The 14,487-nt window shown below is 43.3% G+C and overlaps 1 protein-coding gene across 8 annotated transcripts in view; it reads right to left on the bottom strand.

Moving 5' to 3' along the window:
* The window catches only part of ATXN7 (ataxin 7), a 158,720-nt gene that overhangs the window by 59,059 nt on the left and 85,174 nt on the right, over positions 1 to 14,487 (bottom strand). For 7 of the 8 annotated variants that reach the window (XM_066351937.1, XM_066351934.1, XM_066351938.1 and 4 more), the window contains one exon: positions 379 to 483. The exons of the other annotated variant lie outside the window; for it this stretch is intronic. In XM_066351937.1, coding sequence (XP_066208034.1) covers positions 379 to 483 — 105 coding nt within the window. The remainder of the gene's footprint in view (positions 1 to 378; positions 484 to 14,487) is intronic. 8 annotated transcript variants of the gene reach the window in all.

Here is a 14,487-nt window from a genome sequence, read left to right on the forward strand (position 1 = left end):
ATTTCAAAATCATATTTCCTTTAAAAAACAAACAAACAAATGAAAGGCCATGTCTCCATATTGTGTGTGCATTTATAATTTTACCACCCACTAAACTCCCAAGAAACAAACCTTTTACTATACTGATGCAATTTCAAAAGAGATTTTATAAAAGGCATTTTCCAATTTCAATAAAAATCAGAAAATGCACATCACTTTCCATAAAATTCAGAAAATCACCAACATCTGATAGACATTAACCCATTCAATAAATTAGAAAGCCTACTTCCTGACAAGGGGAGGAATATTATATCCAACCTGGGTGGCTGATGACCTTCAGTTTAATCCTGTTTTACCTTTTACCCTCTAATAATAATTTTTAAATGATTAAGCACTTACCATAATGTGATTGAAATGCCTGCGGTTTGACGACCTGATTACAATCATTACACACCACCAGGTAGAAATCATCGTGGGCTGGACAGAGACCAAATATTGGCATGTCTACAACAGAGAAAGAGAGCATCACTCACTCATCTGGTTCTGATCAATAGGAAACCACTTGGGGTGGCAATATTTTCTAAAGGAGCAGCCTTAAGATAAAGTGCACTAGGATAAGTGTTAGGCCTGTTTAAAAGTAACCAAAGCTGGCACACTATGACTATTAAGAGAGAAATCGAACCAGGCTTAGAAAAACACAAAGGGTTAAAATAAAATGCACCCAAAATCATTAGTATGAGGTAAAACTAACAAATCAATAAATTAAAATATAAACAATGAATACATTTGTACTCTACCAAGAGTTATGGGGAAGAATTTTTACCATATAAAATGCTTAGCAATTTATAGAGCTGGACCATCTAGTGGTTTTTATCTGTTTAACTATGCATACCTGACCTCTGAATTCTATGGAACAGTTAAGAAAGGAAGCAGAGGTCTTTCCAAAGAGTAAAACTGCTGTTTTCATTGGTATACAATACAAAGAAAATTATTTTTATATTCTTTTTTCCTAGTCTTTTTGCTTACACAGTGATGCCACCAGACAGACAGAACTTCAGTACAAACACAGCATTTCAAACTTTAATCTCAGTTCAGTTACTAGAACAGGGTAAAATACAAGTTGGATCTTAAGTAAGGAGGTTAAACTTAAGACAAATATAAAACTCAATTATCTTCTATAGACATGAAAAGTGAAAGTAACAATACTGGTATTATATGGTTAACTAACCATGAATAATTACCAAAAATCTAGGGAACAGGGCTAACAGTTCAGATCCAGATCTAAATCTTTTAAATATTTCAAAATTGATGAGTTTAACCAAGTATTTTACACTATATGCCCTATTTAGAATAACTGCAATGAATAGATAATTAGCACGTCAATTAGGCAAATACTTTAGACCAAGTTTATTTATTTATTTTTTAAACTATCTTTTTAATTTTAATTTTATTTATTCATTTTTAGAGAGGAGAGAGAGAGAGACAGAGAGGGAGAGAGACAGAGAGAGAGAAGGGGGAAGGAGCTGGAAGCATCAACTCCCATATGTGCCTTGACCAGGCAAGCCCAGGGTTTTGAACCGACGACCTCAGCATTTCCAGGTCGACACTTTATCCACTGCACCACCACAGGTCAGGCTAGACCAAGTTTAAAGGGGGAAAGATCTAAAAATCTGATCAGCATCTGCTTTCTTTTTCTTTTTTTTTTTAATTTTATTTATTCATTTTAGAAAGGAGAGAGAGAGGGTGAAAGAGAGAGAGAAGAGAGAGAGAGACAGAGAGAGAGAAGGGGGGAGGAGCAGGAAGCATCAACTCCCATATGTGCCTTGACCAGGCAAGCCCAGGGTTTTGAACCGGCGACCTCAGCATTTCCAGGTTGACGCTTTATCCACTGCGCCACCACAGGTCAGGCTGCTTTCTTTCACATAAGATTTAATTTCACACTTTACCAGCTTGGGTGATCTTGGTGGTGTTAAAGGAAAAAGAAAATGTCCTGAGGAGATGTAAAGTGATGATAATCTCTACATAAAATTACTGATCAACTATCAACACATGGCTAAAGCTCAGATTTTCTTAAACATTTTCTGTCACCGTGAACTGCACAGACAGCTAGCTACTAATCTGAACTATACCAGGGACCACCATGATTCTGGGCCGCAGTGGCAGCATTGAGCAGCGTATACATTCTGCTGTCTCACTCTAACCTCACAACTTCCTAGGTAGGTACCATTATAAGCCGACTCTAAAGAGGAGGAAATTGATTCACAGAGAGGTGAAGTACTTTAAATCAAGAACTGGGTTTCAATTCTGACTCACTGCAATGGCTTGGCTTTGGTCCCTTGAAGAACAGAAGAATATGATTTCTAGAAATTCTTTCCAGATTCCAACTCCAATAATTTGGGATGTCAGGGCTGAACTCCTTTGACTGTATAAACTAATTAGAAAACATAAGTCTAGTAGACAGCTGACTTCTGTGACGACGCTTAGTAATTTAATGAAAAATAAGAGCCAAACAATGCGATATTTTCTTTGGAAGGCATGCCCACATTGAATAAAAAATAGGAGATATGGGAGAGAAAAGGAAAGGTTACATCCATGCAATGATCAACATATAATAAGCCATTTTCCATTGCTATAGTTTCTTGACACTTCGTTTATAAAGGAAAAATTCAAAGTAGTTTACCTTAAGTTCCATACAGCCCTGAGCTAAATACCTCCAATACAGAATAAATAAGAAGAAAAATCTGAATTGCAGAAATGGCACAATATTCATAATTTATAGCTGAAAAGTATGAAATGTCTATAAATATGAAATCACCAGTTTTATTAATGATATTAACTCAATCAGTTTTATTAAATAGTTAACACAGCATTAAATCATGTAATCTCAGTGTACATTGAGGCCTCTGCAATGTGCTGATTGGCATGGTTTCCCATCACATACAATGTAAAACAATGCTGTTTAAGATAGACCACTTTGCCAAATACCACATACTTCTGAGGACAACCTGTCCCCTCAATCCTTTTATAAATAAGGCAATTTCTGGCCCTGGCCGGCTGGCTCAGTGGAAGAGTGTCAGCCTGGCTTGTGAAAATCCCAGGTTCAACTCCTGGCCAGGGCACACAGGAGAAGGACCCATCTGCTTCTCCACCCTTCCTCCTCTCCTTCCTCTCTATTTCTCTCTTCCTCTCCCACAGTCAAGGCTCCATTGGAGCAAAGTTGGCCCCGGCACTGAGGATGGCTCCATGGCCTCTGCCTCAGGTGCTAGAATGGCTCCAGTTGCAAGGGAGCAATGCCCCAGAAGGGCAGAGCATCACCCCCTGGTGGGCATGCTGGGTGGATCCTGGTCAGGCACATGCAGGAGTCTGTCTGTCTGCCTCCCTGCTTCTCATTCAGAAAAATACAAAAAAAAAAAACCCCACAAAACACACACACACACACACACAACACACACAAAAAAACCTGTACAAATTCTTGCAAGTCATAGGAATTCAACTGGCCACGATGGTTATGTAGAAAATTGTTCTTTTTTGCTCTGATTCTTTTGATCCTTTGTTAAACTCAGAAACACTAATAAAACTAAGACAGTAGGGGTCATCCTGTAAGGGACCAGGAGTCTGTACTTCTGTAAAAAGTTCAATTTCCTCAATTACTTAAGATCATCTGCAACTGATGATGAAGTAATGATGAAAACCATAATGGTAAAACAGTGGGACTATTGGCCAGGCCCTATGCTAAACACTTTTACGTTTCATCATAGAATATAATCCTCCTTTTACCAATGGGCATGTGAACTTGTCTAATATCACCCAGCAAGAAAGTGCAAGCAGAATGAAAACCCAGGTTTGCACTACCTGTGAGCTCAGTTCTTCATTTCTGACTAGCACAGCTATCTTCCTAAAAAGCCTGCCCTGTGCACACACAGAATCGCTGTGGAAAGAAAGATGGTGTACTTAGATCCTGTCCATGCTACCTAGGAAGTCAAGCTCCAGTTATGGAAATCTAAAGTAACTTTTAGTTTTCTAAATTCTTTACTTTCAGATATCCATATCTGGAAGTAAGCTAGAACAGTGGTTGGCAAACTCATTAGTCAACAGAGCCAAACATCAACAGTACAATGATTGAAATTTCTTTTGAGAGCCACATTTTTTAAACTTAAACTATATAGGTAGGTACACTGTTATTAACTTAATTAGGGTACTCCTAAGCTGGCCACACTCAAGGGGCCAAAGGGCCAAAGAGCCGCATGTGGCTCGCGAGCCGCAGTTTGCCGACCACTGAGCTAAAAGATGCAAAATAATTTAAATAAAATGTAATTTTCAGGAAAAAAAGAAAAACTTCTATATCCTTTTTCTGCACTGGGACATTCCAGAGGCCTTAACAACAGAAACAGAGTGTGGAATGTTGTGGCAACATAGAGAAAATAAAATAACTTTTGTCAGAAACAGTATATATGCTTCCGAATATATTTTTTTTGACAGAGACAGAGAGAGAGTCAGAGAGAGGGACAGATAGGGACAGACAGACAGGAAGGGAGAGAGATGAGAAGTATCAATTTTTCATTGTGGCATTTTAGTTGTTCATTGATTGCTTTCTCATATGTGCCTTGACCGGGGGGCTACAGCAGACCGAGTAACCCCTTGCTTGAGCCAGTGACCTTGGGTCCAAGCTGGTGAGCTTTGCTCAGACCAGATGAGCCCGCACTCAAGCTGGTGACCTCGGGGTCTCGAACCTGGGTCCTCCGCATCCCAGTCCGATGCTCTATTTACTGCGCCACCGCCTGGTCAGGCATGCTTCCAAATATTTTTAAAGCATAAATTCACAATCAGCACACTTACAAATTAACAAATGGACATTGGTAAAATGAAAGGAGGGAAATGCTTGATTTACTTCTAAAAAAAAGAGTTGATAAAACAACTTCCTAGTAAGTTAAAAAGGCTTACAAAAATATACTTTAAATATACAACTTAAACCTAAAAATAATGAAAAGTTTTAAAATTGTACTTGACCCCATGGACTCTGAACTAATTTCAAAGACTAGATTTTATTGTATGTAAGCCCTAAATCTCTCAAGATTCAGGTCACCCCAATCTTCCAATTTAGCAAGTGGCTCAGCACCCATATCTAGGCCATCATATACTTTGTAGACCCCAGGCCAGCACAGTAGAAAGAACTGGGTTTAAGCACATGGACGTGTGAGCACCTGTGTGCAGAACCGGCACAATCTCATGCAGAACAAAGGCCTTCGTCTTGAAATTAGACTCCGAGCAGGAGCAAATGTATTCAATTGCTTTAGTGCTACTCTCTATTTGAGGACTGTGTCCATCAAAAAGACTTAAGTGTTATAGTAATTCACGTCACCTCTGCTGTACCCTGGACTGTGTCCCTTCTATTGTACCATGCATCCACACTTTTGCATGCTAACAACTCCCACATTTCTTTCTTTAACTGGATGGCTCCTGAGCTCTGTCTAGATTCACATACCCAACTGCCTACTGAACACTGCCATCTGATGTCTTCTATTCATCTCAAATGGAACAAGGATGTCCAAGAGAACTTCACTTTCCACCCTGCCCTGTTTCCCACCCTCCAAAACTCTTCCCCCTTTGGGTAAATGACATTAATCATCCCCCCCCCCCCAAAGGTTCAACCTAAAAACCCAGATGACATGTATGACTCCCCTGTTCCTCATCACATAAGGCCACAAGCAGATCTGATCAGCTCTACTCCAAAACCCCTACTCACTTTTCTCTAATATCTGAGCCACTGCTGGACAGCCATCGCTGGACACTGCTGTCATCAGTACCTTTCCAATGGACTATGGAAGAAGTCTCCCAGGTGATGTAAAATCCCTTCCACATAGCTGCTAGAGTGATTCTTTGAAGTCTTCCAACAAATCATGCAACAACCGTTAAAATTTCTCCAGCAGCTTCCCACTCCTCTTGGAAGAAATTCCAGCCCTTCGCCCCACCCACAAGGCCCTGCCATATGTTTGTCCTCTCCCTCTCTGTGCCTATGCCCTGCTCCTCCTCTCCCTCTCTGTGCCTATGCCCTGCTCCTCCTCTCCCTCTCCCTCTCTGTGCCTATCCCCTGCTCCTCCTCTCCCTCTCCCTCTCTGTGCCTATGCCCTGCTCCTCCTCTCCCTCTCCCTCTCTGTGCCTATCCCCTGCTCCTCCTCTCCCTCTCCCTCTCTGTGCCTATGCCCTGCTCCTCCTCTCCCTCTCCCTCTCTGTGCCTATCCCCTGCTCCTCCTCTCCCTCTCTGTGCCTATGCCCTGCTCCTCCTCTCCCTCTCCCTCTCTGTGCCTATGCCCTGCTCCTCCTCTCCCTCTCCCTCTCTGTGCCTATCCCCTGCTCCTCCTCTCCCTCTCTGTGTCTATGCCCTGCTCCTCCTCTCCCTCTCTGTGCCTATGCCCTGCTCCTCCTCTCCCTCTCCCTCTCTGTGCCTATGCCCTGCTCCTCCTCTCCCTCTCTGTGCCTATCCCCTGCTCCTCCTCTCCCTCTCCCTCTCTGTGCCTATCCCCTGCTCCTCCTCTCCCTCTCTGTGCCTATCCCCTGCTCCTCCTCTCCCTCTCTGTGCCTATCCCCTGCTCCTCCTCTCCCTCTCTGTGCCTATGCCCTGCTCCTCCTCTCCCTCTCTGTGCCTATGCCCTGCTCCTCCTCTCCCTCTCTGTGCCTATGCCCTGCTCCTCCTCTCCCTCTCCCTCTCTGTGCCTATGCCCTGCTCCTCCTCTCCCTCTCCCTCTCTGTGCCTATGCCCTGCTCCTCCTCTCCCTCTCTGTGCCTATGCCCTGCTCCTCCTCTCCCTCTCCCTCGCTGTGCCTATGCCCTGCTCCTCCTCTCCCTCTCCCTCTCTGTGCCTATCCCCTGCTCCTCCTCTCCCTCTCCCTCTCTGTGCCTATGCCCTGCTCCTCCTCTCCCTCTCTGTGCCTATCCCCTGCTCCTCCTCTCCCTCTCTGTGCCTATGCCCTGCTCCTCCTCTCCCTCTCTGTGCCTATGCCCTGCTCCTCCTCTCCCTCTCTGTCCTATGCCCTGCTCCTCCTCTCCCTCTCTGTGCCTATCCCCTGCTCCTCCTCTCCCTGGCTCACTCACGCTGCTCCAGGCACAATGAGTTTTGCATTCTCTCGTTAGACACTGAAAGCTCTTTCGCAGCCAGACTGCCCTTGTTCTGCAGAAGGCCTGGTGCACTTACACATCAGGTCTCCAGCTCAGCTGTCATCTCTTTAAAGGGCTGCCCCCTTCCCCTCCCCAATTAGTTGCTCTGTGTCACCAGTATTTTAAGCAGAGTAGCTAACAGTGTGGGCCACTCCCTATTACTCTAACTACAATGTGACCTTGGGCAAATTCTGTAACCTCTTCGAAACATCCAGTCTCTTCCATTCGTCAAATGGTGAAGATCACAGTACCTAAATCACCAGGCACTTCAAAGGGCAGAAAGATTAAGAGAATGGATTCCTACGAAGCCACAGAAGGCCCTAGGAACAGCTCACTCAGAGTTCCCACCACAGCCTGTGTGACAGGAGGCACGCACCCCATTGTATGGCTAAGGCAACAGACAGTGAGATCTCACACCCAGATCTGCTGGGCTCACAAGCCCAGGCAATTCCCAACATTCTCCCTAATCCACTGCCAGCATCTGTCTCCTCCATGCTCCTCCCACTGCCAGTGCCCTGAGGTCAGGGCCTAGTGGCCTCCACATGTACTACATACCCAGGACAGATCTCCTCATAGGACCAGAGTTTCTTCTGTCTTCACAGCCTCCTTCACTCTGTTGCCAAAGCCACCAACCTACAAAGCAATAACGCACTTCCTCTCCTTGAAGACCCGTGTGGGCTCTAAAGTGGGGCTAGGACCCCTGACCTATCACTCTGAAATCAAGGCTCCTAGCACTGGCTCCTCCCATCTCTCCTGTGTGCATCAACCCGCTCCAGTTTCAATACTGCCCTGGCCTCCTCAGAGCCTGCCTTGTGCCCCCCAATTCAACCCACTGGCAGAACCATTCTGTAGTACAAAATGCTCTTCCCTCTGCTTTCTGGAATTCCCACCATTCAACAAGAATCAGCTCCACGGTCCTCTGTGCTGCGCCCTTCTCATACCATTCAAACCTCCATTCCAGTCCTTCACTCACTGACTAGTGACTTATCAGTGGCAACTTATAAGCGGCCACCTCTGTAGTCCCGTCTGGCAGCAGACTCCTTGCCTTACCTAGCACACATCCTGAGAAGAGCCCTCTCTCTGTGTGTTCATGAAGTAACAACTGGCACCTGAAACTCTTTCTGAGCTCCCAGGTGCTCTGAGGGTAAAACCAAGACTCCTGCCCTGCCCATGAGGCCTCAAACGGCCCAAATCTGCCTCTCTTGCTGCTGGTTCTCTGCACCTGGTCCTCTGGCCACCATCGTGTTCCTGGAACACAACATGCTCTCTCCTGTCACAGCACCCTGGTGCTTGCTCTTTCCTCTGCCTGGAACTCATTTCCTCCACATCTTTACCTGGCTGTTGCTTTACTTCATTCAGTCTCAGTTTCAATGTCACTTCCTTGGAGACTTGGCCAGGTAGGACCCTGTCACATGCTCTCAGGGCACTGACTTAACCTCTCCACATGGCAACATCCCCTGTTTGTAAGTATCCATCTAGCTGTGTGAGCCTTAATCTCTACCTACTAAACTAGGTTCCACATCTGTCCTATTTTCTGCTCTAGTGACAGTGCCTAACATGCCTCATTGGACCGATACAAGGCAGCAGTGTTAAATATTATTTGATGGATAATAACTGAAGTATTAGATTAGGTCCCTGTGGTGTCACCATCAGTCAAGGTTGTAATTGTGCCTTTATGTCATTTAATGACATATAGTCATCCATTAGAATTGGGTAATTCACTCAGTGAGAATGAGAATGTTTCCCTGAACACATGATCCCATTCTAGGAGGCAGTTTCTGGTAAAATTTCGTGTTTCAGGGTCTGATTCTTAAATGTGTACACTGGCAAATTCTCTTTTACTAGTGTGAGCTGTGTAGTAACTAAGGGCAATTCTGGAGTCAGACTACTTGGAGTCAAATCCCTATTCTCCCTTTGCTACCTATGCAAACACGGTTAAATTATTTAACTCTATGAACTTCATTCTCCTCATCCATAACATGTAGTGAACAGAATCATTTTTTTTTAATTTATTTAGACAATTAAATTTAACAGGGTGACACTGGTCAACTAAAGTACACAGATTTTGGGCAAATATCTCCACATCATTTGGACACTCAATTATGTTGTATACCCATCACCCAAAGTCTATTTTTCATAGTGTTATATTGTGAGGATTCAATGAACTTATCCATGAAGAGAACTCAGTGTTGAGCATGTAGTAAACACTCACTAAATGTTAGCAAAAGAAACAAAAACACAAAATATACACACACTAATGTGCCTGCTGTGATTAAACTCACTGGAGATCGATATATACTGTAAGTCCTTACCTGTTGACAGTTTCTTGGAACCGCGGCCAAACAACCAGAATGGAGTGGACTTGACCACAAATTAATATATAAACAAGAGTTAAGTTCCTAGGGCATTTTATCAATGTTATAACAAAATGCCATTGAAGGAAACTTACTTGAGTACCTTCTGTACATCAAACAGCAACTATTTCACAAGGTGGGCTGAACTCTCAGGGAGTGTCTTTCTCCTGCTGACTCCTCCCTGGAAGCCACGCAAGGCAGGGACGCAGAGGAGGGCCGCCTGTGCTCTGCCTGCAGAGGGTCAGGCCCATGCTCGAGTTTAAGGGATACCCTACAAGCCAAGGAGAACCCAACATTTTAAGCAAGGAAGCCATCTGCCACTAAAGGTCACTCGGCATGAGTGTGGACCCACTCAGGTAAGAGGAGGAGGGTGACCCCTACGAGCTGATCTAACGGTCAGGATGACAGAAGTGTCTGTGTGATGAAGATGTGCTCCAGAGGATAGTGCAAACAGCTCAGGAGACCATGGATGTGGGGTGAGGAACAGTAAGAAAGCCAAAGAGACACAGATGGAAAAACTTGGTTTGCTATGGCAACAGCACCTATAGTTAAAGGCAAAACCTCTGAAGCCACACTGGCTATGTTCAAATCCCAGCACCACAACATACTGTACAAGCCTGGACCTCACTTTCCTCATGGTTAAGTGACAGTGCCTCCCTTATAGGCTGCTGGCAGGACTAATGAATACATGTGCCTAGAACAGTGGAAAGTACTCTGTAGAAGTACAAATAATCACAGTAGGTAAGACAGACCTAGCACAGGGTCTGTCTAGGTCATTCCCATTTTACAAATGAGCATACCAAGAAGAGGAACTTGTCCAAGATTATACTCCTAGTAAGTGATGGCATTGGGATGTGACCTCAGGAGGTCTAATCCAGAGGCCTTTTTCAAGTTTTTTTATTGACAACCTACTGTGTGCAGGCACTGTGCCATTATGCAAACACTGCTTCTGTCCTCATGGACCTTCTGTCTCAGTGAGGAAGATAGCCGAAACACAGTAATAAATAACTAAGGAGTGAGAGTACTGGCTGAAGAGAGAGGGTCCTGCTATAAATTGGGTTATCAGGGAAGATCTTTCTGATGGGAAGTAAGCTGAGAACTGGAGCTAGCCAGGCAAAGCATTCTGTACAGATGGAACAGAATTAGCAAAGGTCCAGAGGTGGAAAAGTGATTGGCATGAAGGCGTAATTGTCGAGGAGATCAGATTCTGGAGTGGCAAGTATGCAGAGAGAGCTGTGTCTTGAAGTTGCAGAGGTCAGGCAGGATCTTCTTTAAGTGAGAGAAGGGGAGATAGTGAGATAGACTCCCTCTAGGCAGGACCTTCTAAGCCAGGGGTCGGGAACCTACGGCTCGTGAGCCAGATGTGGCTCTTTTGATGGCTGCATCTGGCTTGCAGACAAATCTTTAATAAAAAAATAATGTTAAAAATATAAAACATTCTCATGTATTACAATCCATTTCTTACCGCTCATGTTCATGGTGGCGGGTGGCTGGAGCCAATCACAGCTGTCCTCCGGGACAACACCAAATTTTTACTGGATAATGCGTAAGGTACACGGGTCATTGTATGGCTCTCACGGAATTACATTTTAAAATATGTGGCGTTCATGGCTCTCTTAGCCAAAAAGGTCCCGAACCCTGCTCTAAACATTGGTTTTCATTCTAACTACACTGGGAACCATAAAAGGGTTTAGTCACAACCGGTAACATTTATGATTTAAAAACATCATTGCTTGGGGGGGTGGGAGGGTTGCAATAGGTAGAGGGTAGCCCAGACACTGTTTAGATTAAAGACCGGCAAGGACTGTGATGGGAAAAATGATAAAAACTGGCTGATATTTACAGAGTACTTTCCACTGTTCTAGGCACATGTATTCATTAGTCCTGCCAGCAGCCTATAAGGGAGGCACTGTCACTTAACCATGAGGAAAGTGAGGTCCAGGCTTGTACAGTATGTTGTGGTGCTGGGATTTGAACATAGCCAGTGTGGCTTCAGAGGTTTTGCCTTTAACTATAGGTGCTGTTGCCATAGCAAACCAAGTTTTTCCATCTGTGTCTCTTTGGCTTTCTTACTGTTCCTCACCCCACATCCATGGTCTCCCGAGCTCTTTGCACTATCCTCTGGAGCACATCTTCATCACACAGACACTTCTGTCATCCTGACCGTTAGATCAGCTCGTAGGGGTCACCCTCCTCCTCTTACCTGAGTGGGTCCACACTCATGCCGAGTGACCTTTAGTGGCAGATGGCTCCCTGGCTTAAAATGTTGGGTTACACTGGCCGCTGCTTTAAATCTCTGCTTGTCTACAGTCACCACCTTCTATAACACCAGGTATCAAGTACTTCCTGTGTATCAGGTATCATGGCAAGTACTATATATGCCATTCATTCATGTTTTAAATGCCTGCTGTGCTGAGAAGCTATTTTAGGTACTGGCATATATCAGTGAACAAAAATCACAACAATACAAACCCTGAGAAGCATTAATATATATTAAAAATACAAGTTTACAATTACTGAGTCCTTTCTACGTTCCAAGTACAGTGCAGGCCGCTTTCCACATTTCACAGATAAAGCAAGTGGGACACAGGAGATTACCATTTAAGTTACAGAGCTGGTATGTGTAGGAGCTGAGATTTGAAGGTAGGCTACTCCCTCAACGTACATGCTCTTCACATTTCACTACATGAGCCTCTTCACTGCTTCTCCCCCAAATCTCTCCTCTTCTACTTTATTTGATCAAAGTCAACCAAACATCCTATCACCAGGAGACTACTGAGGTTACCCCTAGACTCTCTGCTCTCACTGCTACTCAAAGGTTGCCTCCGAGACCAGGGCATTCAGCCCCACTGGTGTCTGAAGCACTTCTGAGTAACCTGCTGGACCTGGGAGGCTGGTTTGCATGTAATTGGGCTTTATTTCAAAATGGTAACTTTCAATTCTGGGTAATCAAAAGTAGTATTAACGATACAAAGAAGTTTTAAATTGCTGTTAAGCTTTAACATCTCAATTCAATAAAATAGAATTTTATTTCTACCCTTCACCCACATTTCAACCAAGTTCATATCCTCTGCTCCAATAATTAAAGGGAACTCAGTTTTTCTTTGACTATAAGATGTTAAATGATGAAACAAACCAGGGACAAAAAATGCCAAGCAACAACCTGCTAAATATATACCATATTTTTCGCTCTGTAAGATGCACCTTCCCCCCCTCCCCCAAAAGTGGAGGGGAAAATGCCCGTGTGTCTTACGGAGCAAAAAATAAGGTATGTGGTTTGGGGCCTTTTGTGAACTAAAGTACCGGTAGTCAATTAAAATTGGACTTAAAAAAAGGAAAAGAAAAATGAGATGTTTCAAGCAAAAAAGTAACCAACCTAATACCAGTGGACTAAAAAGTGAGAAGAAAACAATCCTGTCTAATATTTGTTAATCACTAACTACAAGTGGCCAACCTCACAGTGACTTTCCACAGGTGAAAGTCAAAAGTGCTGTTGTTGTTACTGCTTGTACTGAAACTGAAATTGAAATACAGCACCTGCGATAGAACAGAGGCGGCAAATCTCAAAATCCTAGGGAATCTGGGTTAGGGAAGGCATCTAGGGCTGTAAAGGTGAGAAACATGGCATTATACATAACAGGCTGTCTCGTGTGTACTCAAAATACTGTCAGTAAATTCTGGCCTTTCAAGTCAGAGGCCAAATCTGAAATGCCATGTATCCTAAATCTGAAGTGCCTGCCAAAGTCACTGACTACTATCACTCAGCTAAGCAGGGAGTCTATGGGAAAACATGGGCTGTAAGAGAGTCCACCACCTCACTGGTACACTAACCTCAAGAAGTTTAGTATTTAATCTCTAACTTCTAAATATCCAGTTATTCCATTGAAAAGATTGTTGAAGGACACAATTCACACAAATAGTTTAGTTTCTGTGTAAACACAGTAAACAGTGTATATAAGGGTTCAATAAAAAGTAGTGTTGATTTTATTATTATTATTATTATTGTTATGGTTATAATCTCACAACATTCCTTCTTTTGTACAAAAGGCAGTCAGTACAGCAACACCACATCTGCCAGGTCTCATATGCAGAAAAATCACAGCCCTCATATAACTAAGAATAGCATTAATTATGGAATGCATTGCCTAGTGACCTTTTTGTTTTAAAATTAACCTTTTAACATACTGTAAAACCTCAAGAAATGTAAAAGAACTGAAATCATATCAAGTATGTTCTCTGACCAGAACAGAATCAAATTTGAAATCAGAAACAGAAAGATTAACAAGAAAATTTCCAAATACTTGGAAACCAAACAAGATGCTCCATATAATCCATAACCAATTATCCATGGTAACAAGCAAACCTGACTCAAAGGAACCACTGAGCTAAGACAGCACCAATTATCCATGATATTAACAGGTTAAAAAAGACAAATCATACAACCATAATAATTGATGCAGAAAAAATATTAATGATTAAAAAGAAGCAAACCCCAGATAACTAGAAATAGAGGGAACTTCCTTCAATTGGTAAAAACCAACCAACCAACCAACCATTAACCAAAAGCCTAAACTAACAACGTACTTAACAGAGAAAGACAGCATGCTTTCCTCCTAACGTCAGCAGTGAGGCAAGGATAGCCAGTCCCACCACTGCTATTCAGCATAGTACTGATGTCCTAGCCAGAGAAACAGGCAAGCAAGCAAGCAAGCAAGCAAGCAAACAAACAAACAAATGACTTACAGATTGTAAAGATAAAAGTAAAACTGCCACTATTTTCAGGTGACCTTATGATTTATGTAGAAAACCATAGGACTCTACAAAAAAAACCTCCTAGAATGTATCAGTTTAGCAAGATTACAGGATACAAAGTTACCAATTTGGGCTGCTTTTTTATAAAGGCACTAATCCAGGGGTCTCAAACTCGCGGCCCGCCGAACAATTTTGTGCGGCCTGCAGACTAATCCACGAAGTTCAAAATATTTTGGATAAAATTAAGTAA

Source organism: Saccopteryx leptura, chromosome 10 (genome assembly GCF_036850995.1).
Source record: "Saccopteryx leptura isolate mSacLep1 chromosome 10, mSacLep1_pri_phased_curated, whole genome shotgun sequence".
Classification (NCBI taxonomy): domain Eukaryota; kingdom Metazoa; phylum Chordata; class Mammalia; order Chiroptera; family Emballonuridae; genus Saccopteryx; species Saccopteryx leptura.